The sequence below is a fragment of the Ciconia boyciana genome, chromosome 9 (genome assembly GCF_034638445.1).
Source record: "Ciconia boyciana chromosome 9, ASM3463844v1, whole genome shotgun sequence".
NCBI lineage: Eukaryota > Metazoa > Chordata > Aves > Ciconiiformes > Ciconiidae > Ciconia > Ciconia boyciana.
The window spans coordinates 45,249,154-45,273,448 of record NC_132942.1 but is presented as its reverse complement, the minus strand read 5'-3'; the positions used below and the strand labels follow the sequence as shown (position 1 = coordinate 45,273,448).

General features: G+C 65.2%; 4 protein-coding genes across 11 annotated transcripts in view; 2 read left to right on the top strand and 2 right to left on the bottom strand.

The window, feature by feature from the left end:
• FANCA (FA complementation group A) overlaps positions 1-3,879 on the top strand; it is a 37,652-nt gene extending 33,773 nt beyond the window's left edge. For 2 of the 5 annotated variants that reach the window (XM_072872682.1, XM_072872683.1), the window contains exons 38-43: positions 228-290; positions 1,470-1,575; positions 1,963-2,038; positions 2,427-2,583; positions 3,007-3,099; positions 3,577-3,878. In XM_072872682.1, coding sequence (XP_072728783.1) covers positions 228-290; positions 1,470-1,575; positions 1,963-2,038; positions 2,427-2,583; positions 3,007-3,099; positions 3,577-3,687 — 606 coding nt within the window. In that variant the 3' untranslated portion in view covers positions 3,688-3,878. Of the gene's footprint in view, positions 1-227; positions 291-1,469; positions 1,576-1,962; positions 2,039-2,426; positions 2,584-3,006; positions 3,100-3,576 lie in introns of all 5 variants that reach the window. The other 3 variants (XM_072872685.1, XM_072872684.1, XM_072872686.1) reach the window with 3 other exon arrangements.
• ZNF276 (zinc finger protein 276) lies at positions 3,793-12,712 on the bottom strand. Its single transcript, XM_072872690.1, has 11 exons — positions 12,511-12,712; positions 10,249-10,558; positions 10,092-10,144; positions 9,043-9,540; positions 7,961-8,039; positions 6,612-6,692; positions 6,098-6,208; positions 5,945-6,020; positions 5,395-5,512; positions 5,034-5,133; positions 3,793-4,589 (listed from the first exon to the last, which is right to left on the bottom strand). Exons 1-11 carry the CDS (start codon positions 12,710-12,712, stop codon positions 4,304-4,306), a joined length of 1,914 nt encoding a protein of 637 aa, XP_072728791.1. The 3' UTR covers positions 3,793-4,303.
• An 81-nt stretch (positions 12,713-12,793) lies between these two features.
• VPS9D1 (VPS9 domain containing 1) lies at positions 12,794-19,273 on the top strand. Of its 3 annotated transcripts, none has more exons than XM_072872688.1 (16): positions 12,794-12,987; positions 13,372-13,444; positions 13,622-13,714; positions 13,817-13,979; positions 14,116-14,227; positions 14,399-14,461; positions 14,837-14,889; positions 14,967-15,054; positions 15,265-15,350; positions 15,462-15,946; positions 16,145-16,274; positions 16,358-16,551; positions 16,640-16,721; positions 16,918-17,022; positions 17,808-17,927; positions 18,378-18,516. In XM_072872688.1, the coding sequence occupies exons 1-15, from the start codon at positions 12,865-12,867 to the stop codon at positions 17,881-17,883; spliced, it is 1,926 nt and encodes a 641-aa protein (XP_072728789.1). In that variant the 5' UTR covers positions 12,794-12,864; the 3' UTR covers positions 17,884-17,927; positions 18,378-18,516. The 3 variants fall into 3 exon arrangements, with proteins under 3 accessions (XP_072728789.1, XP_072728790.1, XP_072728788.1); XM_072872687.1 differs by lacking the exon at positions 15,265-15,350 and adding an exon at positions 18,806-19,273 and having other exon boundaries at positions 12,795-12,987; positions 18,378-18,708; XM_072872689.1 differs by lacking the exon at positions 15,265-15,350 and having other exon boundaries at positions 16,149-16,274.
• Positions 19,274-20,291: 1,018 nt separating this feature from the next.
• CDK10 (cyclin dependent kinase 10) lies at positions 20,292-24,200 on the bottom strand. Of its 2 annotated transcripts, XM_072872693.1 has the most exons (13): positions 24,085-24,200; positions 23,559-23,631; positions 23,255-23,326; positions 23,050-23,152; positions 22,811-22,892; positions 22,292-22,359; positions 21,915-21,967; positions 21,719-21,788; positions 21,527-21,586; positions 21,285-21,408; positions 21,071-21,210; positions 20,890-20,942; positions 20,292-20,819 (listed from the first exon to the last, which is right to left on the bottom strand). In XM_072872693.1, exons 1-13 carry the CDS (start codon positions 24,178-24,180, stop codon positions 20,716-20,718), a joined length of 1,098 nt encoding a protein of 365 aa, XP_072728794.1. In that variant the 5' UTR covers positions 24,181-24,200; the 3' UTR covers positions 20,292-20,715. The 2 variants fall into 2 exon arrangements, with proteins under 2 accessions (XP_072728794.1, XP_072728796.1); XM_072872695.1 differs by lacking the exon at positions 21,527-21,586.
• Positions 24,201-24,295: the final 95 nt, after the last annotated feature.

Here is a 24,295-nt window from a genome sequence, read left to right as displayed (position 1 = left end):
CAGTGAATTGAGTGTGGAATTTACCCTTAGAAGCAATGAACGATGTCAGGCTGCAGCCTGTCTTCTTCAAACACACTGCCTTCACCTGGAAGGAGCAGCAGTGCTTGTAGTTCATCCAGGTCCCTCCTGGGAATGTACTTTGTGAAATGTTATTTCCTGATGGGGAAAGTGCAAGTTCTGAGTCACCACTGCAGATATAACTAAGAGGCAGTCTCTTTTCCTTGCAGCTTCTTGTTTCTCTGCTGTTCTTCTCACTCCTGGATCTCATCTCGGCAAAAATAGCACCAAAGGTAAATTCAGCCCTGAGGGAATTCTCATGACACTAAATGTGTCTGATCTGTTTGGTTTGCTGCCTAAAAATGCCTTGTACTGGTACTGTGAAGGCTGGTAGCTTGTTCTGCCAGCAGGAAGGGATCAGCAACATCCCAGACAGAGCCTGCTGAAAGTCCTTCTGTTCCTATCAGATTAAACTTGTATTTTCCTCTAACTGACGTTATCTCCCCTTTCACCACGGTAGCTTTTATTTCTCTTCATGAATGAGTTACTATTTTCAGTTCCCTGTTCAGACCTTACACCTCCCGGGTAGTGCAGGAACCTCATATCTCTCTCTTAGCTTTTGTGTAGCATTTCATATTTGTTAGATGACTTTTTTTTTTTCCTCAGGCTGGAAACATACATGGTATTTCACAGGAGAAAGGGGTCCCCAGCAAGGAGGAACATTGGTTTCCAAATGATTTAATGCTATTAAATGAAGGAGCAAAGATGACAAGTTTCTTCCAGCAGCTGTCTGCCCTAAGCATCCTCCCACCTAGGAATGCTTGTTTCTGTCCCTTTGCTCTCTTCTCAGCTTTGAAGTGCAGCCGTTTGTGTAGTCACCTAACAGAGTGGATTGGGGAGCAGATTCAAGTTAAAAATAATCATTTGGTCTCATAGTCTGCCTCTGGGAGAGTCTGGAGGAAGAGTCCTTGAGGAAGAGTCCTTGAGGGAAGAAACTTCTTGAGCAAACAGATCTAGGAGGTTATTCCAAGTAAAATGAGTAATGCAAAAAAAACAACCCCCAAACCAATCCCAAGACATGCTGTCACTAGATGGGTTAGAGGGGGGAAAACCTGCTCTGCGGAGCAGGGTGGGGTCAGTGCCGGACATGCAGTGGCTCTGCGCTGAGCACTGCTGGGAAGCGTGCTTGGTGACAAGCCGGTTGCTCATCGATACCACTTCCCCCTCTCTCACAAATCATTCTCAGCTGAGCCCCGTCGTGGCCTGGTTTGGTGATGAAGACACTGCATTACTCCAGTGCCTGATTCCCCGGGGGGAATCCAGGCCGCCAGGTGAGGGGAAAGACTTGGACTAAACTCACAAAGGTGCTTTAATAGAGCACTTCATGTACACAATCTCTTACGAGGGGTTCCTTTCTGCTTTGATGCAACTAAAGCCTAAGGCAAACTAGACCTGTCCTTTCTGACACCCAGGAAGGAGTGGATTTTCAGACGTCTCTGGAGTGGTCCCTGGAGATCTTGCAGTGCCTGGAAGAGAGGGGCACGTCCTGGCCACTTCTCTTCCACTCGGCAGAGAGAGGTGAGCGAGCCCTGCCTCCGAGGGGTGGAAAGGCGAGGTTTGGTGCTGGACAGGCATGCCCCATCTCTTTGAGTGTACCAAGAAGGAACCGATGGGCCTTTGTAAGCAGCACAAAAAATACTTGCTTGGGTAAAAGCTGAGAACATCCTGCTTCTACCCTGCAGTATGGTGACCCAGCTGATGATGAGGAACGACTGAAACTCAGTATTGTTCCCTCTGGTAGAGAGCCTCAGAGGGGACAGCTTGCTTCTCTCGGGGGTCCCCACACCTAAGCACTATTTATTGTGGGCTGGAAGGAAACTGTGCAGCCCCTGTGCTGCTGTAGAAGTATGCAAGGTGGTGTGAGGACCACTAAAGGTGCTTAGTGCTTCTCTCTGGCTATTGCAGATCCTAGAAAATACAGTGTCCTGCGCAGCGCAGCCTCGGACCGTCACATCCGGCTCTTGCCTGTTGCGTTCTACAGGTAATGTCCTGCTGGGCTCAGAAGTCGTGAGGGATGATGTGGCTGATGGTTTGCACGTACAGCAGCTGGTGCAGAGGTAACGGTACTGCTGGGCTGCAGGTGAGCTGAGCCCTTACCTTAGCTGTGCAGGAGAGAATACTTGCTCACGGCAGGATTGCTGTTTAAGGAGCCCCGTATCTTTTGCTAGAAGTTTCCCTTCGGCTTTGTGCTCCAAACAGGAGTGTCCCTGGCTGCCTTCCCGCTCCTGGCAGCGGGGTGGCTCCGCACACAATGGGACTTGTAAAACGGACAGCGGCAACAGCACCAGCTGCGTTGGCCTTGTGTCTTTCTGTGTTTGAGTCTACCATGGAACCAGTGCTAACCAGACACTGTGTGTGACCTCCTCTAGCCTCACCCCTCGCTTTCACCACGGGCTGCTCACTCGAGAGCAGACCTTCCTCTACGTGGCGCTCGATTTGTACATCCAGCTGCTTCGGCTCTTTGTGGAAGGGAAAGACCTGCTGCAGTCCGATCAAGCAGGGCAAAGCCCAGACCCCGCAGAGCATGTGAGTGAAGCTCCATCTCTTTCTTTTTTTTTTTTTCTCCCCCTCTTGTGACTGTGAATCCTATTCTTTACCCCTTCCACCTGCCACTTGCAGCATCCCTCTTGTTCCCACCTTCCTGTACAAAGCAGAGGTGCCTTGTGTGGCTGCCTTTGCAGGCAGGCAGCTTGCTCGCACCGTGGGGCCAAGAGAAGCTGCAGGTGCTGCTGTCCTGCTGCTGCCTGAAACCTAAGCTGCCTCGCTCCTGTCTTACTTGTACAGGACCTCAGGGTGAATGTAAGCACTGACAGTGATCCGCTTAACCTGTGAATAGCCCCTAGGTGCGGTGTAGTGGTTCCTGTTTCACTTTTGGAGGCAGGGACTGAGAGCTGAAAGTGACATTGCGCTTGGCCTTGATGGGCTGTGTCTCTTCTCCCTGTTCTCCAGGCGGATCCCTTGGAGGTGATCTCCGCGGCCCGGCGGTTCCTGCTTGGTGCGATCCCACGGTGCCCTGCCCAAAGCTTTGGAAACATACGACCGGTGCGTTCAGGGTTTTGTGGGTTCCCCCCCTCCTTCTCCCAGTGCACGAGAGCTGGGAGCGCTGCTCCTGCTCAGTGCCAGCGTGCGTAGCCTTTCTTGCCGCACCAATCCTGCACTGGTGCTGCCTGCTTCACACACACACACCTGGGAGCTCAATCAGTGCTATAGCTGCATCCTCCCTCTCCTGGGCTTCATCTTTCTCGGCAACATTAAACACTTCATTAAACACTGCCCTCGCGCAGTCTCGCTCCCACTGCTTGCTTAATGCCTGGTCTTGGGGGAATATCAAGCACAGCCAAGTGGCAGGTGTTGAAGTTTCCCCCCAGCACTGTGCTGTCAGCCAGGAGACCCTGTGAGTCGGCAACAGCTTCCCTCTCCTCTACCTTGCTGAGAAGCAGCAAAATGATCTAGCATTGCTGTAACTCGCTTCGAGGAAGCACAAGCAGGTCTAACGCTGGCTACTTGCCCTCTCCCCAGCTACTGGACACATGTGAAGAACTTGACCCAGAGCTGGGAGCCACCCTCCTGCACTTCTCAAGGCCGGCCGTGGCTGTGGAGCTGGAGGAGGAGCTGGACCTGTTTGAGTGACGGGTAGAGTAGAACTCTACTCAAGCTGAGGGTGTTCAAGCTGAGTAGAACACCCTGACTGCGGATGAAGGGACAGACAAGGTGCTACCTTTCTCACCAGTGCCGTTTCTTTCAAATTACTTTGTAAATAATTTATTACAAGCATAACCATGAAGCTCTTGTTACAATAAAAAGTAGGTTACAAATTTCAATTTAGACTTGCTTTGGGAATCATAATTCTTTTTGTTTGTTTGTTTTCAAGCAAAATGTCTGCTTAAAGTTGCTTTGCTGTCCTATGTACCCTTACAGCCACCTGAGGGCACTTCTGTACAGGCAGCAGCTTGTGCAGGCCGGGAACAGTTGTGAGCAACTGTTTCTAGAACTGTGTGCGTGGGGAGAAGGGGGACCACGAAGGGGTGCTGCCGAACATCCATTCCCCTTGGATTAGACAGACTCTTAGTACAACACTGCTGAATCAGACGTGAGCATGGAGGATCACAGCATGATAACAAGCTTTTTCTGAGCAAGCTGAAGCTAATTCCACCGAGTTCTTTGGGAGACTAAAATGTAGATTAAAAATCTCCACTCTGCCATATGGTTTCTACAGGGCTGGACTGGGAAAGCATCCCTGTCCCCCTCAGGTGGGCTCCTGCTGTGCAGTCACTTCTGGCTTTACCGCCTGGCTTTCTGAAGTCCCTGAAGTATTTAGGAGGAGAATGGGCTCTGGCTCCAGTGGCTTGGCTTTGTCCTGAGTCTGGGTCAGAGGGTGCACCATGGACATGTGGACATTAAGGTTATGGGCCTTCTCAAAGCGCTTCCCACACTGGTCGCAGGCAAACTCCAGCTCCGTCTCAGCTTTGTGTTTGGTCATGTGGTACTTGAGCGACGCTCGCTGTCTGCACTGGAAACCACAGATTTCACACCTGCAAGGCAAAGCAGGGGCTTAGCACCAACCCCGAAGCCACAGCCGTGGCATTTGCTCTTTGTCACACGGAATAAGCCCCTGAGAAGACACTCGCAGCCTCAGAGCTGCTTGCTCATGACAGCTACAACTACCCTGGTCATGCACCGTGATTCTCCCCCTCAGGCCTGCAGCTCACGGCTGGTAGCTGAGCATTCACCTGCTGAACTCTGAAGGGCAACAGGATCAAAGGAGCTGCAAGACCTACTCAGCACGGGGAAGCTCTGGAGCTGGAGCACGCATTGTGGATGAACATTTCAAGTGATGCAGCCAGGACACTGCCAGCTACAGGGTTTGTGTCACAGAATTACTGTGCTGAGGTCAGCGACTGCAAGAGCTCAGCAGAACTTCACTACCCCTTCTATCCCTTTTCTTAGCCTCGGACAGGTGGTTGGTGTGCACTTACTGGAGGGGCTTTGCTCCCGAGTGCCGCATCTGGTGGACCGAGAGGTGTTTGCGTTGCTTAAAGGTCTGCCCACATTCATCACAGATATAATTACGTACCTCTGCAATGTAAAAAGGGAGAGAGTCATCGATTCTGCTGCTTTCCTAGTGTGCGAAACGCATGCACCGGCTGCCCACGCTTACTGCTGGAGCCTGAATTCCTCCCCCTGCCTCACGTGCCCCGCGTGATGGCTTGTTACAGGTTTACAGGCAAGGCAGACCATTCTACACCCCGCACGGCGTCTTGCCCAGGCCTTGCGCAATGAGTCGCTGGGTGTTTGTAACGCCCGTGCCTGGTGTGAGCAGAGCCTGCTGGGACACACCTGTATGAATGAGCTTCACATGACGCTGTAGGTACCGGTCAATCATGAACACCTTGTTGCAGCCAGGATGAGGACAAGGCCTCTCCCGAACCTCTTCGTGATGCTCTTTGATGTGTTTCTGTAAAGAAAGGACAGAGCTTCTAACCGCTGGGCTGCGTTTTCCCCAGTGAAAAACGTGGATCCCCCAATAAACGAGACCCCCATCTTGGCAGGCTTGTGCATCAGCGCTGCTCACTGTGAAAAACCAGAGGCTTGCATCCAAGTCTATGCCTGGCAGCAGGGGCTTTAACAGGACACAGCGGAGCTTGTTCCAAGGGCTCTGCTGAGCCAGCGGCAGACTTCCAGAACAGGAGGAGCACACAGAGCCAGAGCAGCTCCTGTTGCTTTTGGGAACACAGAAAAAGGCCTCTAACTGCTTCGTTTAGTCACTTTCTGCCTCCTGCGGAGCTAGGCGGTGAATTAAATCTGTCACAGGTCCTCTCCTCCTATGGAAGCTGCTCTGTAACACTCAAAGCAACAGGTTTGAGACAGGAGCAAACCCTGAACTCACCTTCATGCCATCTGCCCCTCTGTAGACAGCCGTGCATCCCTGGTAAGGACACTTGTAAATAGTAGGCAGCTCCTCCCTGCAAAGCAGAGGCCTGCCGTCAGCCAGCGTGCCGAGCACGGGGCTGCTGCCCAGCCGCCGCCTGCTCCTCATTACCTTTCACATTTGATTTTTTTTTTCCAGCCTGGCTTAGGCCCCGGCTTCTTCCTTATTTTGGGCTCTTCCACCTTCTTTGCTTCTTTGCTGTCGCTTTTCTTGCTAGAAACCCTCCAAGAAGGAAAAAGGAAGGACAGTGGTTTAATACTTGATAGTGGTTTTAGTTCTCCCACCTAATCGTCCCCAAGCGTTACACCTGGTCTGATGGCTTAGCTTGACCTGGCAAAGCAGGAGCACGCACACCGTCAGGTACGCATGAGCCGCGCTCGGTAATTAGGGCCGGGCCTGAGGACGAGGGATGTGACCCAGCTTCAACCCGATGGGGAGCTCGGGGAACACAGGTGCTGGGGCAGCGCTGTCACCTCCAGGCAGGGACAGGGAGAGAACTGCGGCCGTAGAGGAGAGCGATCGTGTTGGCCCAGCTGAGTCCAGCCCGGCACAAGCAGAGCGGAGGTGGGCACCAGCCCTCCCACTCGCGCAGAGAGCTCTGCTCACCACGCACCAAGCCCCTTACTTCTTTTCGGGATAAGGCTCAAAGGAGTCATCTGAAGATTGCACGTTTCTCTTCTCATTTTCATCGTCGCTCAAGAAGTCCCTGAGAGAGAGAAGATGCCTTTTACCGACACAGCACCGGGCTGGCGCTTCAGCACCAGCGTCTGCGGCAGCAGCGATACGTGTTCTTTGTTCCCAGTGCATCCATCTCCCCCACGGCACGGCAGCCGAGGCTCCACGTGTTCTCCTCCCCCATAATCTCCCCAAGCAAATACAGCACCGGTGAACACAGCAAACAGCAAAATCAGGTCCTTTTAGGACTAGATCTCTGTGAGAATAATTGAACCACTGTCAGGAGAACAAAAAATGGCTGTTACTGAAAAGATCTATTCATTGCTGAGGGATGTTGCCACCGCTTTCTGTACTGGGAGAAGTAATTTTGTAGGGCAAGAATGCAATATAATTGTCTGGCGCAGGTTAATTAAGCTGCGGGTCATTCTGTATTTCCTCATACGTAGCAGCCACGTAGGTTTGGGTTTTTCTTTTTCCTCCTTTTAAGTCCTAAGCCATACAAGAAGCAATTAATTCTGAAGCTAGGAAACAGGCAATAAATTGTTGTGGTGCTTTTAATGTGACAGCTGACAGATTTAGCTGACACTGAAATAAGTCCGCACTCGGCCAGTTGGTACTTTAGACTCAGAATGACGGGACTCAATTATCAGTTATTTACAACCCTCACTTTAAATACCTACGTTTGAAGGATTCAGCCAAATCTTTGATCATAAAGACTGCTAAGCTGCCAGCATCCCTCCCACTCCCGCTTCCCATTTCATCACTCTCCCCGTGAGCAAACGGGGTGATTTCTCCGAGTGCCACCCCTTGCCTGCCTTCCGACCGCTCTTCTGCGGCCCCAGCCCGGAGCAGCCGTGAAGGGGAATTGCTCCCAGGAGCTCTGGGCAGCCTGCCCCGGCGAGGGCCTGGAGCAGCAGCTCCGCCACCGCCCAGGACCGAGCAAGTCCCCGCCGCCCCCCGCACGGTTCCTTCCCCAGAGCAGAGAGGGTCCTTGAACGAAAACAGGACCAGGTTTGCTGGAAGCAGCCGACAAACGCAGAGAGCACACGTGCGTGCAGACGCACGCACGCCGCTGTGCAAACCACCCCCTTGCAGCAGAGGCAGCGAGGAGGGGAGTTCGGCTCGTCAGCGGCGTGAGCTTCATCACAGCCGCCGCAGAGCCACCGCTCTGCGCCTCTGACGCCGGTTCCGAGGGGCCTCGAGGGCCAGGTCACTCGTGGAGAAAGAGCTCTCCGAGGCGGGTCATTTCATACTCGCAAAGAAGACATTTAGGCTATTTTAAACCCACTCTTCTCTCACCCCTCAGAAAGGTCACTGAACTCGTCTTTTACCCGCTCATCCGACGTTGCAGACAGAACCTGCTTCCCACTCAACTGTCCTAGGGAATGAAGGAGAACACGGTGCGTTACAAGGAAAAGCAGCAAAAACAAGCCAGCGGAGACAGCTGCTGAGAAGGAACCAACCGCTCCGGGTTCGCTCATACCACGTGAAAGTATGTGCTCCACGACAAGTTAATGATTATTTAAACCAAACTCCGTGTCTCGTGCGCTCGGAGACCACTCTCCCTGCGCCCCAGGGACGGGAGAGCCTTTACCCTGGCGTTCCCACGAGCATCTTTTGGTTTCCCCTACGACACCTGCTCCGTAACCAAAAGACTCGTCCCCGGGTGAGTCCCAGCTGCCGTTCCTCTTCCCAGCAGCGGACATCTCCCGTGGCTGTCAGAGCTAAACACAGCCCGACTTCTGTAACTCAAAATCGCTGTTAATTCCTCTCTTCTGGAAGTGGCGTTTGGGGGAGTTCAGCAGTAAACCCGCGTTAACTCGGCCCACGAGCAAGCCCGCCCGGCAGCTCTCCTTCGCGGACAGAAGGGGCTCCTGCTGTTCGGCATCACCTGCAGCCGCAGCGGGGCAGGGGAAACCCTTCCTTGCCGGCAGACTTGGATTGAGCAGAAAGAAACATCTGGCAAACGTGGTGCCGGAGAACCAGCGACCGTCCTGCGCCGCTCGACAGGCGCACGTCCCCCAGCAAGAGCAAGGCAGCAGGGTCTCTCCAGCCAGGAGGAGACCTTGGGCTAAGGAACGCCCAAGTCTCGGCCCCTCTATCAGAGGGGGAAACAGAGCACAGGGCGAGGAGACCGGCTCTTTTTGTGTGACGTGGTCGGCTGAACCCGTGTTCCCCCTTCCCTTCCGCAAGGCTCAGCGTCCCCGATCAGAGGTGATTCTCTGGGCAACCTGTGCTCCCCAGCCGGGCTCTGTGTCCTCCCTGAGGAGCGGCAGCCTCCCAGGAGGGGGCCCAGCCCCGCCATCGCTCCCTGGGCCAGCTCTCCGGCTCTTTGCCCTTCCCCAGAGGCCTGGAGGGAGATCGGAAGGCAAATCCCTTACCTGTGGCACTGCTCAGTGGCAACACGGGCTGCGGCAGGGCTTTCTCCTGTAAGGAGGCCATGCTGTCCAGTTGTGAGTGAGATGAATCCCTGTTCTGCGGCGGCTCATTCTCCACGTTCAGTGGCACCGATGTGGTCCCTTTGTTTGCGGGCTGCTGGCAAGGAGTTGTCCTTGCTGGAGCATGCTGGGGTTTGGGAGCAGAAACAGCCTCGGCATTGTCTGCCCCTGCCCCATTGTCAGTCAAGCGCTGCGCCGTGCTCTTGTTCCACTCCCGTTTGACAGACAAGGCGTTGTCGACAAGCACCGTGCTACAGTCCGAATCCGTATCCATGACGTAGTCGTGCCCATCCCCGCAGCCCCAGACGGCGCGGATGATGCCGCAGTACTCGGAGGAGAGCACGCTCTGCAGGCTGGGCACCGACGGGCAGCTCCCGGCGTGCGCGTGCGTCCACGTCACCAGGCTGTGCAGGCACTGGGGGCTGGAGGTGATCAGGTCGACTGTCGGAGGAGACGGGCAGCGCACGCGGTCAGTCCCCTGCGCCAGCGAAGGGCACAGCCAGCCGCAGGGAGGGACCCGCTCCCCCCCGGGGAGGGGACAGGGCTGCGGACCCGCTCCTGCCCTGCACTTCTGCGTCAGAAGGCAGGCGGGAGACACCCTAAAGGTGCTGCACCCAGATGGATTCGGGTGGGAGCAGTCCCATCGACCGCCAATATCATTGACTTTACAGCTGGAAGTGGTTTTTTACAGCTGAAAGTGTATTTCCGATGGCCCCCCAGTGTCCGGGCAGGCCTGGCACTGCCACCCAAACCCGCTCTGCCTGCTCTTCGTACTCCCCGCCTGAGCCCGCGCCTGTTCAGCTCAGCTCAGGGCAGCCGGTGCCGGGGAGGATGGAAAGGGAACCGTAACCGGCCAGAGCGGGGCACGGCTGCGCCGAGGGACGCAGGAGCCGCCCTGCCGGGTGGTCGTTCCTCAACGCCCATAAAACCCAGCCCTTCACAGATGGTATCACCGAAAGAAAAGGCAAGCAGCTCCGGGAGCAGGCACTCACCCAGACAGGAGGCACCTCCTTCCGCGCCCGGCTGGGCCTGGGCCGCGCCGCTCCTGCAAAAGCCAGAACAGCACAGTGGGGTCTCGGGGGTTACGGAAGGACCACGTGCCAAAACACGGCAATTTACTACTCCTGGGAAGAAAGAAACGCAACGTACTTTCCTTTCGACTTGACGTGGCCCGTGGGAGACGCGTTCACCCTCTGGATAAACGTCCTGAGGACGCTGCGGCATTTGTAGAACTGGGCATGGCATTTCTTGCAGACGAACTGGGGGAGCGCGGGGTCCTGCCGCACCGCCACGCCGACCAGCCGCTGGAAGTCGGTGAAGAAGACCTGATCCACGCGGCGCTGCTTCTCCGAGTTCTCCCCCATCACAGGCACCTTCCCGAAAGCATTGCGCAGGCTCCTGGAGGAGAACTTCCCGTGGCAGAGGCGACAATACCCGGTGCTCAGGGCTCTGCCAATTCCTGCCAGAGAAGGATTGAACACAGCCACTGGGTGCCTGCTGCAAGAGCGCGGCCGCCGGCTACGGCCTGAAGGCACCGGCGTGCTGGAAGGTGTTCCCCTTCCCTCGGTCCAAGTCAGCAGGCTGCCTCCGAAGCCCTGCCTTCAGCACGAGCGCAGAAAAGCCGGACAGGGAGAGACCTTCCCTGTGACCGCCCCCCCCCCCCCGCATATCAGGGCACCGCACGACGACCGACTAACCCTAAAATCAGCTTTTCCGGCCCGATTGCCCCAGCGGAGGAACCTCCTCCCCGCTGCAGCGTTCTCAGGGCTTCCTCGCACACGTCGGTGCTTTTGCCAACACTGTCCGTCCCTCGGCTTAAGCAGTTCTTCTCCCTCCCCGGCGTTTATCTCCAAAGTATTTATAGCCAGCGGTCGCGTCCCTCAGCCTCTGCGGGCCTCTTCCGAGACTCGCCGTTTCTCCGCCACCCTGATGGTGCCCGGCAGCCTGGAGCGGGGCAGGGAGCTGGGGACAAGGAGCTGCCGCAGCTCCTGAGCCGGCAGCGAGGCCGACCCGGAGCAGCAGAGCAGGATGCAAAGCACCTCTCCCGCTCCGGGCTCACTGACCGCGCCGCTCCCCGGCCCGGCTGCCTCCCTCCCCGGCCTGCGACACCCCTGCTCTGCGGAGCAGGGCTCCATCCCTCCCCGCTGCACCCTGACCGTCTGCCAGCGCGGGGAAAACTCCCCGCCGCAGCCTCTTCCTGGCCTTGATGCAACGCAGCTGCGCTCTAAATCCTCCGGCCCGCCCAGCCGGGGACGAGGAGGGAGCAGGGTCCGGCCTGCAGCCCCCCAGCCGTCGCCGAGACCGCACAAACAGCCTTCAGAGCTATTTGGGGTCCCACCGCACCCCGGAGACTGGTGGGGACAGCCTGCAGAGCCCCCGGGGAGGGGACAGAGGCGGGGAAGGGCCGCACACGTGGGGGCGAGCACTTCGGAGGGCTGACAGCCGCTCCCCAGGCGGGGCGGGAGGGACGGCGTGTGCCCGGCCCGGGTGCTGTCCCAGAGGCAGCGCAGCCGTTGCCGCCGAGCGAGCGCTTCCTCCGCCGTCGGTGGTTTCTCTTTGGACACCCAACTTCGAACCGTTCGATGATCAAACTTTATCTCCTGCCCCCAGCCGCGCCGGCAGCGCGACGTCCGGCTATCGGCCGCCTCCGAACCAGGGCCAGACAACGGCGCAGCACCCAGGAGGGGCCACCCCACGAGGGTGAGGTCGTGGGGTAACAGAGCGGGGGGGAGGCTCAGCTCCCGTCCGCTGCCCCCGGGCTTTCCCTCCTTACCTCGCTGTTTACCGACACCAGCAGCCTCGGCTCCTCCGAGGTGAAGCCCCCCCCCGCACGAACGAGCGGATCCGGGCCCCGGCACGGGGGCAGATGCGCCGCCCGATCGCCTGCCGGTGGCACGGAGCCCCGGGAACGGCGGTCAGCTCCCCGGCGGAGGGGACAGCCCCTTCGCGGTGGGGGGGGAGAGGGGGCAGCGGGGCTCGGCCGTGCCAGGCCTCACGCCGGCCGGGACCCACGCACCCACCCGCAGCCCGTCCCGGTGGGCGCCCGGCCCCCGGGGAGCCGCGTGCGGTGGGGCACGGGCCCCGCGCCGCTCCCGGGCCGGGACGCCCCGACCCCGCCGGTGCCCCCCTGCAGCGGCTCCGGTCCCCCCACCCCCCACCGCGAGGAGCGCCCCGGCGGCGGGAACGGCCGACAGCGGCTCCCGGACGCTGCTCCCGCCGCGCCCGAGGGCCGCCGGACCCCTGCCCCGGGCCGGGCCGGCTGCGAGCCGTGACCCCGCTCCGCTCCCGCCACGGGGCTTGGCGGGGCCGGCGCCTCGCCCGGGGCTGGGCCGCGCCGGGCCCACCCGCCTTCCCCCGCGGGGGCTGCGCCCGCGGCCCGGCCTGCCCGGGCCCGCCCCGCCCGGGCCTCACCTGCCTCCGGGGCCCCGCCGAGGGCGGCGGGCCGTGTCCAGGCGGCGGCCGCCGGGGCCCACCCCGCCGGGGGCTCGGGCCGCGCCGCCGCCGCCGCCTCGGTCCCGCGGGCCGCCGTGCCGGGGCGCCGCCGGGGCTCGGGGGGCGCCGCGCCGGGGCCGCCCGCGGCCGCCAGGAACCGGCCGCGCCGATCGCGCTTCATCGCCGCCGCCGCCGCCGCCGCCGCGGGCCCGGCCCGCCCCGCCCCGCCCGGCGCAGCGCCCCCTGCCGGCCGGAGGACCCCGCCGCCGGTCCGGCCCCGCCGCGCTCCCCCGGCCCCGCGGCCCGGTCGCGCCGTTCCGGGCGGCGGCCGCCATGGCCGCGGCGGGCGGCGAGGGGCCCGCGGGGCCCTGGGGGCCCGGGGCGGGCCGGGCCCTGCAGACCGCCATGAGGGCGGCGAGCGGCGCCCTGGAGATGGACAGCGCCGGGCGGCCGCGGGTGAGCGCGGAGCGGGGCGGGGCGGGGCGGGACCCCCGGGCCTCGGCCTCACGCCGCACCCCCGCGCCCGGCCTCCGCGTTGGGTCCCCCCCCCCCGGCGCTGGGGGGCACCGGGAGGGCCGCGGTCCCACCGAGGCCCTGGGAGACGCCCCGGGCAGGCTGCGGGGTCTGGGGGGGTCCCCGGGCCGCTCCCCGCCCCGCCACCCCCGGGGAAGGGCCCGATCCTGCTCCCCCCCCCCTCCTCCAGCGGGGCCCGCAGGGTGGCGGGGGTCTCACCGGTGCTGCCGGGGCCGCGGCCCCCCCGGGACGCCTCCCTCCTGCCAGCGGGGCTGGGGCGGCCCGGGGGCCCGGGGGGGCCGCGGCTGAGCCCCCGTTCTCTGGCAGGAGGCCTACGCGGAGTACCTGAAGAGCATCGCCTTCATCGCCCAGGCCCTGCAGGAGGAGGCGGCGGGGACAGGTAGGGCAGGACCCCCGGCCGTGCCCTCGGCGGCCCCCCGGCCCCCCGTGCCCGCTCGCCGGTCCCCGGTCCCCTGCCACGGCGCTTTCCCCGTGGGCAGGGGACGGGCGGCAGAACGGCGGGAGAACGAGCCGGGGCCGGTGGCGGGCGACCCTGACGCCCTGCCCCTCCCCACAGACGGGAGCGAGGGGGTCACCCCCGACACCCCGAAGATGCTGAAGCTCGCGGAGCAGTGCCTGGAGAGAGTCAAGTCCATCGCAGCGGCGCTGGGTGAGCGAGGGGTTGGGGGGGTCCCGCCTCGGGGAGCTGGGCCCTCACCCGGGGGCCAGGCTGGTGGCAGGGGGGGCAGCTGACCTGTCCTTCCCTCCCCAGGGAAAGCCCAGGCAAAACCGGCCGTGCAGGAGCGGAGCGGGGGCCCTGCTCCCCTCCCCAGGCACCGCCGGGTTTTTTCGGATGAGGGGGGGAAGCTCTCTCCCTTCCTGCCGCCGGAGATCTTCCAGAAGCTACAGATCACCGAGGCGCAGAGCGTGCGGAAGTACGTGGGCTCGGACACGGGGCGGCTGGCGTCTGCCCCGCTCTGCCGGTGTCCCAGGCGGGGGGCACGGCAGGGAAGGGGCCCCGGGCCGCGTCACCGTGCCCTGCGGTGGGTGCTGAGGGCCGGTTCCCGGCAGGGAGCTGACGCCGCTGGAGGAGGCGTCTCTGCAGAACCAGAAGCTGAAGGCTGCCTACGAGGCGCGGGTGGCACGGCTGAACCCCAGCCAGGCCCTGCAGAAGACCTCCCTGGCAAGTGGGGACCCCCCCCCGGGTGGGAGGCGGGGGAGGGAGGCCTGCTGTCCGGCGGGCTGGGTGGGGAGAGGGTCCCTGCGGTGCCTGGGGGACCCCCTGCCCCATGCCTGCCACGCTGGTGGCCGTGGGCTTTGGGCAGGCGTCCCCAACACGCCGCCTGCTTCACAGACGCTGTCCCTGCAGCGGCAGATGATGGAGAACCTGGTGATCGCCAAGGCCCGGGAGGAGACTGTATCCTTCCTGGCGGGGGAGAGCTCCGAGGACCGGCCCCACGGCCGTACCGGGCTCCGGCAGAGCCTCAGCCTGCACCTTGCCCCACGCCTCCCGGCCCCACGCGCCGCTGCAGGCCCCTGTCCCCGGGCTGCACCGATCCCACGCGGGGTTTTGGGGTCCCGGTCCTGTCCTGCTACCGGCTGACTGGGGGGATGAGGTGGGAGAAGGGCCGATCCCGGCCCCCAGGCTGCCCCGGCTGTGCCCTGGCTGTGCCGTGGCTGTGCCCGGGCTGTGCCGGGGCAGCGGGTTGTGCCGGGGCGGTGGGCGGGCGGTGCTGGCTGGGTGCCGCGGCGGTGCGGGGGGCTCTGGAGCCTTAACTGTGCCGTGGCCCAGCTGCAGCGGAAAATGGAGGAGCGGCGGCTGCGGCTGCAGGAGGCTGCCAACAGGTGAGCGGGGGTGTCACAGCGGGGACCCCGGGGGCCACCCTGGCCGGTGCCCTCACCCGGGACCATTGCATCCCCAGGAGATTCTCCAGCAGCGTGGCCCTCACCCCCGAGGAGCAGGAGCAGAGAGCCCTCTACGCCGCCATCCTCGAGTACGAGCAGGACCACGTGAGTACGCGCCGGAGGCTGCTGCCGTGGGGACAGGGGACCGTGCCGTGGGTGCGGGATGCGTGCTGTCCTCGGGTGCCGTGGGGCGAGAGGCCTTGACGCCCTCAGGGGCGGGGTGCTGTGCCGTCCCCAGGCGCCGTGGGGCAGGGTGCCGTGCCGTGGGGCAGGGTGCCGTGCGGTCCCCACTGACCGGCCGCCGACGCTCCCCAGGACTGGCCGAGGCAGTGGAAGGCCAGACTGAAGCGGAGCCCGGCAGACCTCTCCCTGGTGTCGGGGCTCTTCTCCTGCCTCCTCAGGTAGCACCGGGGTGGGGAAGGGCCCCGCTCGGAGCGAGGGGGCCGGGGCCGCTTGCCGGTACCCCCTGCCTGCCCCTCGCCCCCCTGCCCACCCCCTTCCTCTGCTTCCAGCTTCCCCGAGCACCCCATCGCCCAGCTCCTGCGGCAGCTGCAGTGTGCGGTGTACGCCCGCCTCTACCCGGCCGTCAGCCGGAGCGCTGCCGACACCGCCCCCGCCTCCCCCACCGGCCTCTCCTTCCTCTCGCTGGACGCGGGGGGCTCGCTGCCCGCAGAGCCGGGGGGCCGCCGGCTCCGAGCCTCCCGCAGCCTCCACTGCATGTTCTCGGTGCCCGAGCACGGCCCAGCCAGGCTGCGGCACAGCCTGTCCAGCACGCCCCTCGCCGACGGCGGCCCCGGCACCCCAAGGGCGGAGGGCGGCTGGCCGGGGCCGGCGGCGGCCCCCCAGACGCCGCGGGAGAGCTCCTTCGAGGACCTGGAGCGATTCCTGGCATCGCCCGAAGGCTGGGCCCCCGCGGAGCCCCCGGCCGGCCCCGGGCAGGAGTCGGCGCTGCCGGAGCAGCTGAAGGGCATCGTGCGGGACATCCACAACGCCATCGGTGAGGGTCGGCCGCCGAGGTCGGGGGGGCCCGCAGGGGCCGGGCGGGGGCTGACCCCAGCCGCGGGCTGTCTCAGGGAAGAGGGACCCCCCTGCACCCCGTTGCTTTAGCCTGGGCAGACTCGGGGTGCAGGGTGGGGAGGATGGGGGGGTGTCGCGGGTGCCCGCCGAGCGTGCTGCGTAACTCGTCCCTTCCCAGACAGGCTGCTGTCCCTGACGCTGCTGGCCTTCGAGGGACTGAACACCGCCGCCGGCAAGGACCAGTGCCTGGCCTGCCTGGAGGAAGCCTTCTTCCCCCCGCTCTGGGCCCCGCTGGTGGCCCTCTACAGGTACCGCGGCCCCGGGGCCGGGCTGGGCCCCCCGCGGCCCCCGCGGCCCCCTCCCCGCCAGCCCCTCGCCCCTCTGCCCGCAGGAGCGTGCACCGGCCCCGCGAGGCGGCCCTGGCCCGGAGCATGGAGCGGCATCGGCACGCCGGCCCCGCCGACATGGGGCTGTCCTCCCGGCTCTTCCCCCCGGCCCCCAGCGGCCCCGCGTACGGCTCCGCCATCGAGGACCTGCGCCTCATCCCGCTGGAGACCTGTCCCCGCAGGAAGCTGGAGTGCATCGGTGCGGGGCGGGGGGGGGGGTCTGGGCTGGCGGGGGGGGCTCTGGGGGGGGCGGCGGGGCGACCCTCAGCGCCCGCTCTGTGCCGTAGTGCGAGCCCTGCGCGGCATCTGCGAGTGCGCCGAGGAGTACTGCGGCGCTCGGGACAGCCGGACCCCCGCCTCGGCTGCCATGTGAGTACGGGGGACGCGGGGGACAGCCAGCCCCGTGGGCAGGCAGAGCAGAGCCGGGGCCGTGACGGGGAGCGGGGTGCTCGCCCCTCCTCTGCTCGGGCCACGGATGTGGGGCTGGGGGTTCCCCATTGCCGGCGGGGTGTCAGGGCCACCGGTCGCCGTTGCCGGCGGGGCTGACGGTTCCCGTTGCCGGCAGCGGGGCGGACGACCTGCTGCCCATCCTGTCCTACGTGGTGCTGCAGACGGGGCTGCCCCAGCTGCTGTCCGAGTGCACGGCCCTGGAGGAGTTCATCCACGAGGGGTAGGCGCCCGGGAAGGGGTGCTGGGCCACGCCGGCACCCCTGGGGCGGAGGCACCGTCCCCCCGCCCGGGACAGGGCTGCCGGGGCTGGAGGGGAGCTGGGTGGGAGCCGCGGCTCCTGTGGGTGCGGGGCTGTGGTGTGGCGGCCGCGGTGCTGTCCTGGCCGTGACAGTGCGGTGGCCGTGGCGGTGTCCCAGCCACGATGGCGTGGTGGTGTCCTGGCCGTGATGGCGCAGTGGCCGTGGCAATGTCCCAGCCGTGATGGCACTCTAGCCGTGGCGGCGTGGCCGTGACTGTGCGGTGGCTGTGACAGCGTGGTGGCCGTGGTGATGTGGCCGTGACAGTGTGGTGGCTGTGGTGGTGTCCTGGCCGTGATGGTGTGGTGGCCGTGGCATTGTCCCAGCCATGATGGTGCTCTTAGCCACGGTGTTGTGGCCGTGACTGTACGGTGGCTGTGACAGTGTGGTGGCCGTGGCATTGTGGCCACGGCAGCGTGGCTGTGACAGTGTGGTGGCCATGGCGGTGTGGCCATGACGGTACGGTGGCTGTGGCGGTGTGGCCGTGACGGTGCGGTGGCTGTGACAGTGTGTTGGCTGTGGCGGTGTGGCCGTGGCGGTGTGGCGGCCGCGGCGGTGTGGCTGTAACGGTGCGGTGGCCGTGGCAGCGTGGCCGTGACCGTGTGGTGGCTGGGACGGTGTGGCTGTACCAGTGGGGTGGCCATGGTGGTGTGGCCGTGGCGGTGTCCCGGCCGTGACGGTGGGGTGGCCGTGGCGGTGTGCGGTGCAGGTACCTGATCGGGGAGGAGGGGTACTGCCTGACGTCCCTGCAGAGCGCCCTGTCCTACGTGGAGTCCCTGCAGTGAGGAGGCGGCAGCGGGGGACCCTCTCCTCTCCTCGCCACCCACAGGCAGGTGCCGCTCCCCGGCCCTGGGGTGGGGGGGGGTCCCCGTGGGGCGGGACCGGCCGAGCCCCGAGCCGCCCGGGGGCCGTGCTGTGGGGGGGGTGGCGACCCGGGCCCGGGGGGGTCCCACGGGGGTCGCCTCCCCCGGGCGCCGCTGCTCGCCCCGGCCTCCGGGGGGCGCTGTCGGCGCAGGGTCAGCCCCGCCCCGGGAGGGCGGAGCCTCCGGCGGGCACCGCCCCTCTCGGCGACGTCAGTGCCCGCGGTGGGCGTGGCGCGGGAAGCGGAAGGGGAGCCCGTGCGGAGCGCGGGGCCGGGCCGGCAGGTGGAGGGGGGGGACGGGACGGGACACGGGACCGGGACCGGGGGGCAGGGGATGGGGTCCGGGTGGCAGGGTGCGGGGCCCGGGAGCGGGTCGTGGGGGGCCGGGGCGGGGGGCTCACGCTGCTGCACCCCCAGGATGTGCGCGGGCTCGGCGCTGCGGCAGGAGTACGGGCAGGAGTACCGGCAGGAGTACCGGCGCTGCCTGGAGCGGGAGTTCCGCCGGGGCCGCGCCGGGGCCTGCTCCGACCCCTCCTTCGGGGAGAGGCTGCGGCAGCGGCTGCGGCTGGAGCCGGCGCTGCTGGGGGCCCTGCAGGACGACGCCCCCGCCCTGCTGGCCCGCGGGCTGCGGGGCCGCCCCGACCCGGGACCGGCGCTGCGGGGCCTGGCCAGCGCCTTCCGGCTGCTGGAGCTGGCGGCCGTCAACCTCTACCTCTTCCCCTGGCGCAAGGAGTTCGGCACCGTCCAGGTGAGGACCCGCGGCCCGGGAGGTGCCGGGGAGGGGGGGCTGCCGGCGGGGCCGGGGCGCGGGACGTCTCCAGCCATGGCCCCGCTTCTCGCTGCAGACCTTCTCCGGCGCGTACGTGCACTTGCTGCGCCCGGCGCTCCCCGAAGCCGACTTGGTGCGGAGCTTCGGCCGGCTGGGCTACGAACGGCGCGACCCGCACCGCCTGGCCGTCTCCCGGCTGCCCCCGGGGCCCGAGCTGGCCGCCGCCGCCTGCGGCTTCTTCGCCTGCCGGCTGGAGTGCGAGATCCTGGCGGAGGTGGTGCTGCGGCTGTGGCCGCACCAGCTGCGTGCCGAGGACCTGCTGGAGGCACGCCGGCTGTCCCGGGACGTGGAGGCCTGCGTGGAGAGGTTGCAGCAGCTGGGGACGCAGCGTGAGGCTGCCGCCGACTGCGGTGACAGCGTGGATCTCTACCGGGAGACGCCAGCCGGCCCCGAGGACACGGAGGGAAAGGACGCAGCCCCCCCAGCGCTGTGGAGGGACCCTGGCAGCCCGCGGGGTGCTCAGGACGTGCCCGAGAGGGGCTGGGACCGCTGCGGAGATGGCGAGCGCGGGCAGGAGCCGCTGCCCTCCACGGGCAAGCCTGACCCGGACACCTCCTCCTCCTCCTCCTCCTCCTCTCCTCTCTTCCAGGAGCAGGAGCTCAGCGGGGCTGGCAGCATGCTCTCCACCCTGGCTGTAGGGAGCAGAAGCCCCCAGGTACCAAGGAAGCCCCAGGATTTGCCCCCCGCCACCCCCCAGGAAGCCCCCGAGCTGCCCTGCTACCAGCTGCACTCCTGCCTGCGCCAGGGCGCGCTGCCCTCCTACTGCTGCACCACCTGCCAGCAGCTCCACGCTGGCGCCTGCGCGGCCGGGCAGGCCTGCCGCAGCCGCCACCGCGGGCAGGAGCTGCGCAGCGAGAGGCAGCAGCGGCTCTGGCTGCAGCGGACAGAGGTGGACAAGCTGCTGGCCGTTGCCTCCAGCCCCTGGTCCTAGCGGGGCCTGGCCCTCCCCCAGCCCTGGGGTGCTGCCGCTGGCTGTGCCCGTCCCCCCGCCCCGTGGCCGCAAGGGGATGGGGACAGCCACCGCTCAGCCCGAGGGACGCCGAACTCGCCCCGCTGGGAGGTAGCGGGGCCTGTGCCGGGCTCTGCTTCGCCCCTGGGGTGGTAGGAACCAGATGGGCTGCGGGAGGACGGGCCCCTGCTCCAGCCCCGGCGCTCCCCCTGTAAACGGCTCGGTGCATCTCAGTAAAGCGTGGCTGCCTCGCAGCGTGGTGGTGCTGGTGGTCTTCTCCTGCCCGGACGGGGGGAGCAGCGGCCCGAGCGTGCCCGCTCCTGGGGAAGGGACACGGCCCGCGGTGCCATCCGATGTCACGTCGCCCTGTGGGAGCAGCTCTCGCCTCCCGGGAGAGCGGGGCCGGGCTCTGCTTAAGGCCAGTTTTGGGAGGCAGAGCCTGGGGGTGTCCCTGGCCCCGGGGCTGGACGGTGGCACAAGGGAAGCAGAGCAGGGTCACGGCTTCTCCCGGCCCGGCTGTAGCCAAGGGACGAGGCGATTCACTCCCCACCACTGCTGCTGGCAGGTGCTTTTATTGTCGGCAAAGTCGGGGTTACCCCACGCAGCCAGCAGCGGCTGAGGGCCCCCCCGGGACAGCCCCGGCCTCTCCCTGCCGAGCCCCGGGGGGGCCCTGGCCCCGTCTCTCCTCTCTCCCACCCCGGGGAGGAGGCAGGCACAGGGCTGAAGCCTGCCCGCAGCTCCCGGGGCTGCCCTTGCCCACCCCCGCACCGGAGCCCGTCCAGCGCCGGGGCAGAAGATGCGTGCGCGGGGTGGGTCGCAGCACTCCCCCGCTGCAGCCTGGCCGTCCCCGTGCCGGTGGGGGGAATTGAATTCAGGAGCCGTCCCAGGAGGGGATGGAGCCCGCGGTGCTGGTGCTGTCCTGCCCAGGAAAGCCATGGCGGCTGGCGTGTGCCATGCCTCCTCCCGCGGGCTGGGCCTCAGGGCTTGCCGCGCTTCGCCTGGCTCTCCGTCCCCGCGCTGGTGGTGGCCGCCCGCTTGTTGCGGTGGTGGGGGAAGGTGGGCATGAGCTCCGGCTCGCAGGCTGCGGGGCAGAGAGGGGGGTCAGTGGGGCCCAGAGCGCCGCAGCCCTACCCCGTGGGGGGCTTACTTACGCAAGGGCTTCTCCTTGAAGTAGGAGCTCTCCAGGCAGTCTTTTGCCGTTGCCCTGCGGGGACAAGGGGACGTGGCAAGCACCCCCCCGAAGGCGCTGACCTGTCCCCAGCTGCGGGGGCAGCCCTGCCGCGGGCAGGTTTCCTCCTCCTCTGCCCACGCAGAGCTGCCGACGGCTCTTACCGCTTCTTGGGATCATACATGAAGAGGAAGTTGAGCAGCCGCAGCCCGGCCTCCGACAGCCAGGGGAACTTGTGCTTGAGGTTGTTGTAGGGCTGCTTCCGCAGGGTGTACTGACTCGCCAGGGGCAGCTTGGAGAAGCCCTGAGGGGGACGGAGCGTGAGGCGGAGGCAGGGAGAGCGGGCAGAACAGGCAGCAAACGGGGGACCGCTCTCACCGGCCAGATGTTTTCGTTGGGCGTCCCCAGGAGCTGTACGATGAGGTCGATCTGGTGGATCTCGGAGGTGCCCGGCAGCAGCGGCTTGTGGGCCAGCAGCTCGGCGAGGATGCAGCCCACGGCCCTGCGGAGCAGAAGATGTGCAAGAGTGGGCGGGGGCAGGAGAAGCCCCTCCATCGACCCCCCCTGCGGGTTTGCAGCCCCCCCAGGCCGGCCCCGGCCCCCTCCTGCCCTCCCCTTACCACATGTCGATGCTGGTGGTCTGGGTCGTCATCCCCAGCAGCAGCTCGGGCGCTCGGTACCTGCGCAGAGGACGGCACCGTCTCAAGGCGACCGGGGTGGAGCCGGCGCAAAGGAAGCCCCCACTGCACTGTGAGGACTCGCCCGTGTCACCCCAAGCCAGCACAGCTCGGCCCCCGGCACCGACCACTCACCAGAGCGTGACGACTTTGGGGGTCATCGGCTTCGGCGGCATCCCGTAGGTGCGTGCCAGTCCAAAATCGGCTGCAACAGAGGAGAATCGAGGTGGAGAGGCAGGCAAGCTCCTCGCTCCGACCGTGTCACGGAGCGGAGGGAGAGCTTCGGGCACAGGCACGGCGGGAGCCGGACCGGCAGTTTTTGGGGGCTCACCTATCTTCACACAGCCTTTGTCAGTCATGAGCAGGTTGGACACCTTCAGATCCCTGCCGGGGAACAGAGAGCGGCCGGTCAGCATCGTCCTTCAGGCACAGCTCCTCCCGTACCCGCACTCCCCCAGGGCTCGCAGGCAGCTGCAGAGCCCCAGAGCTCAGCCGTCACGAGCAGAAGCAAATCTCATTACCCGGTGGCATCCCTGCCCCGCCAGCGCTCCCACACGGAGCCACCGATTCACCCACAGCTACTCGCACACGGTGCTCCTTGCTCGCAGGACACGGGCGTGGGAGGCGAAGAAGGGACACTGTGGTCTGAGGGCTCAGCCCCTTCTCCCCGCATCCCCTTTCCCACCACATCCGTCCTGCTGCTCCCACCTGTGGATGATGTAGTTCTCATGAAGGTACTGCAGGCCCTTGAGGACTTGCAGGATGATGCACTTCACCTGGAGAGACAGAACAGGAGCATCAACCTCTGCGAGAGCAGCACCAGCCAGGCAAACCCCCGCCCCCGGAGCTTAAACCCACTCGGGTGCCCTGCGGTCTGCCACATCTGTCACTGCTCTGCAGCGCGTCAGTCCCCGCGTCCTCCCAGAAGTAGCTCACAGGCTCTCTGGGGCACATTTTCTCCCAGCTCTGTTTCCCTGCCAGTTTTCTGCAGCCCAAAACCCAGCCTGGAAAGTCCCTGGAGCATTCTGTGAGAGCCAGCTAAGCCCACGCTCCCCACACAGCCCAGGAATCCCAGCTCACCCAGTGCTCCCCAGCCCTGCTGAAGCCCAGCACAAGGTCCAGGGATCACAAAGTCTGGGGAGTCCACGCTGGTGGCCAAGTGCGTTTTGGCTGGAGCGGCGTCACCCTCTCAGAAGTGACATACCTAAAGCTTAACCTAACTTTTACCTGAGCCTCTGAAAAAGGCGTCTGCATGTTCTCGAGAAGGCTGGCTAGGTCCTGCTCGCAGTAGCCCATCACCAGGAAAATACTGTCGTAGACAAGACGCAGTCAGGAGCCTCCCCCGGGACGCCTCTGCGGTGTCCCAGCGCAGGTCTGTGCTGGAAGAGCTGGCTCAGGGGACCGAGAAGGGTCTGAGAGGCAGCGAGGGCAGGAGACGATGGGAGGACAGAGGGGGGGACTCTCACCTCTCCAGATGGTTCCCTACAACCACCTCCTTCAGCTCCACGATGTTGGGGTGCCGAAGCTGCAGGAGCAGGGTGATCTCCCGCAGGCTGCTGATGGGCATTCCTGCGGAGAGCAACAGCCGTGCTGCACGACGGCCTCGAGCCGGGCACGCTCCCGCCCGCCGTAGGAGCCGCCCGCGCCGCAGCTCCCCTGCTCCTCCGTTACCATCTTTCTCGTTGTCCATCCGCACCTTCTTCAATGCCACGGTCTCATCTGTCAGGGTGTCCCGGGCCCGGTCTGGAAGAGCAGCACAGGCCACGTGCCCGGCACCAGAAAACAAACACTGGTTTTATCGTGAGCCAGTGGGAGCCCCACACTGATGAGCCTCCTCTCAGCCTCAGTCCCCGCAACGGCACCCCCCAGCCCCAGCCTGACGCTCCCGATGCGGGCAGAGGGGCTGCAGCCCCTCCTTCCGCCCCAGAACTGGCTCTGCCCCAGGCCCGGAGAGAGCAGCCAGTGCCGCACTTACACACTATGCCATAGGTGCCCTCTCCGATCCGATTCAGCTTCTCGAACTCCTTCACGCTCCGGCATCTTCCCAGCTGGACGCAAAGAGCCGTGTCACAGGCGAGCGCTAGCTCTGGGCAGCCCTCAGCGCTTCCTCACCAGCCTTCCCAGGGACGCGCGACCTCGGCGGCAGACTAACGCCTTCAGCTACACCCCTACCTCCCGCCGGGCAGAGCGCAGCGCTGCTCACGGAGCAAACCCGCGTTTCAGAACCACGGCGGGTGGTTCAGAACCCCAGCCCCGAGCCGGCACGCCGTCCCTGTCACCCCGTCCCCAGCACAAGCTGCTGCCACCCGCGGGCCGGGTCTGCAGGCACCGCACGCTCTCTGCGCCCAGCCCGCCCCGGCAAGGGCTGACCCTGGGTGGCCGCCAGCCCACGGCCTCAGCAGGCCCCGGGCCCACGCACAACCCCGGGAGGGGCTCTGGGAGCCTCTTCCCCGCGCCCCAGAGACGCCGCTGCGCTCGCCCGCGCGGCCCCGGCCCCTCACCCGGTCGGCCGCCGGCACCTCGAAGAAGCCCTCGCCCCGCAGCCGCCGCAGCCGCAGCGGCTCCAGCTCCCCCTCGGCAGAGCCCCCTTCCGCCATGTCGGCCCCGCGCAGGCGCCCTGACGCCACGCGCCCAGCCCCGGCCCACCGCGCATGCGCAGTGCCCTCCACTCACTGCGCAGCCCACCTCTACGCATGCGCTGTGCAGCCCTCA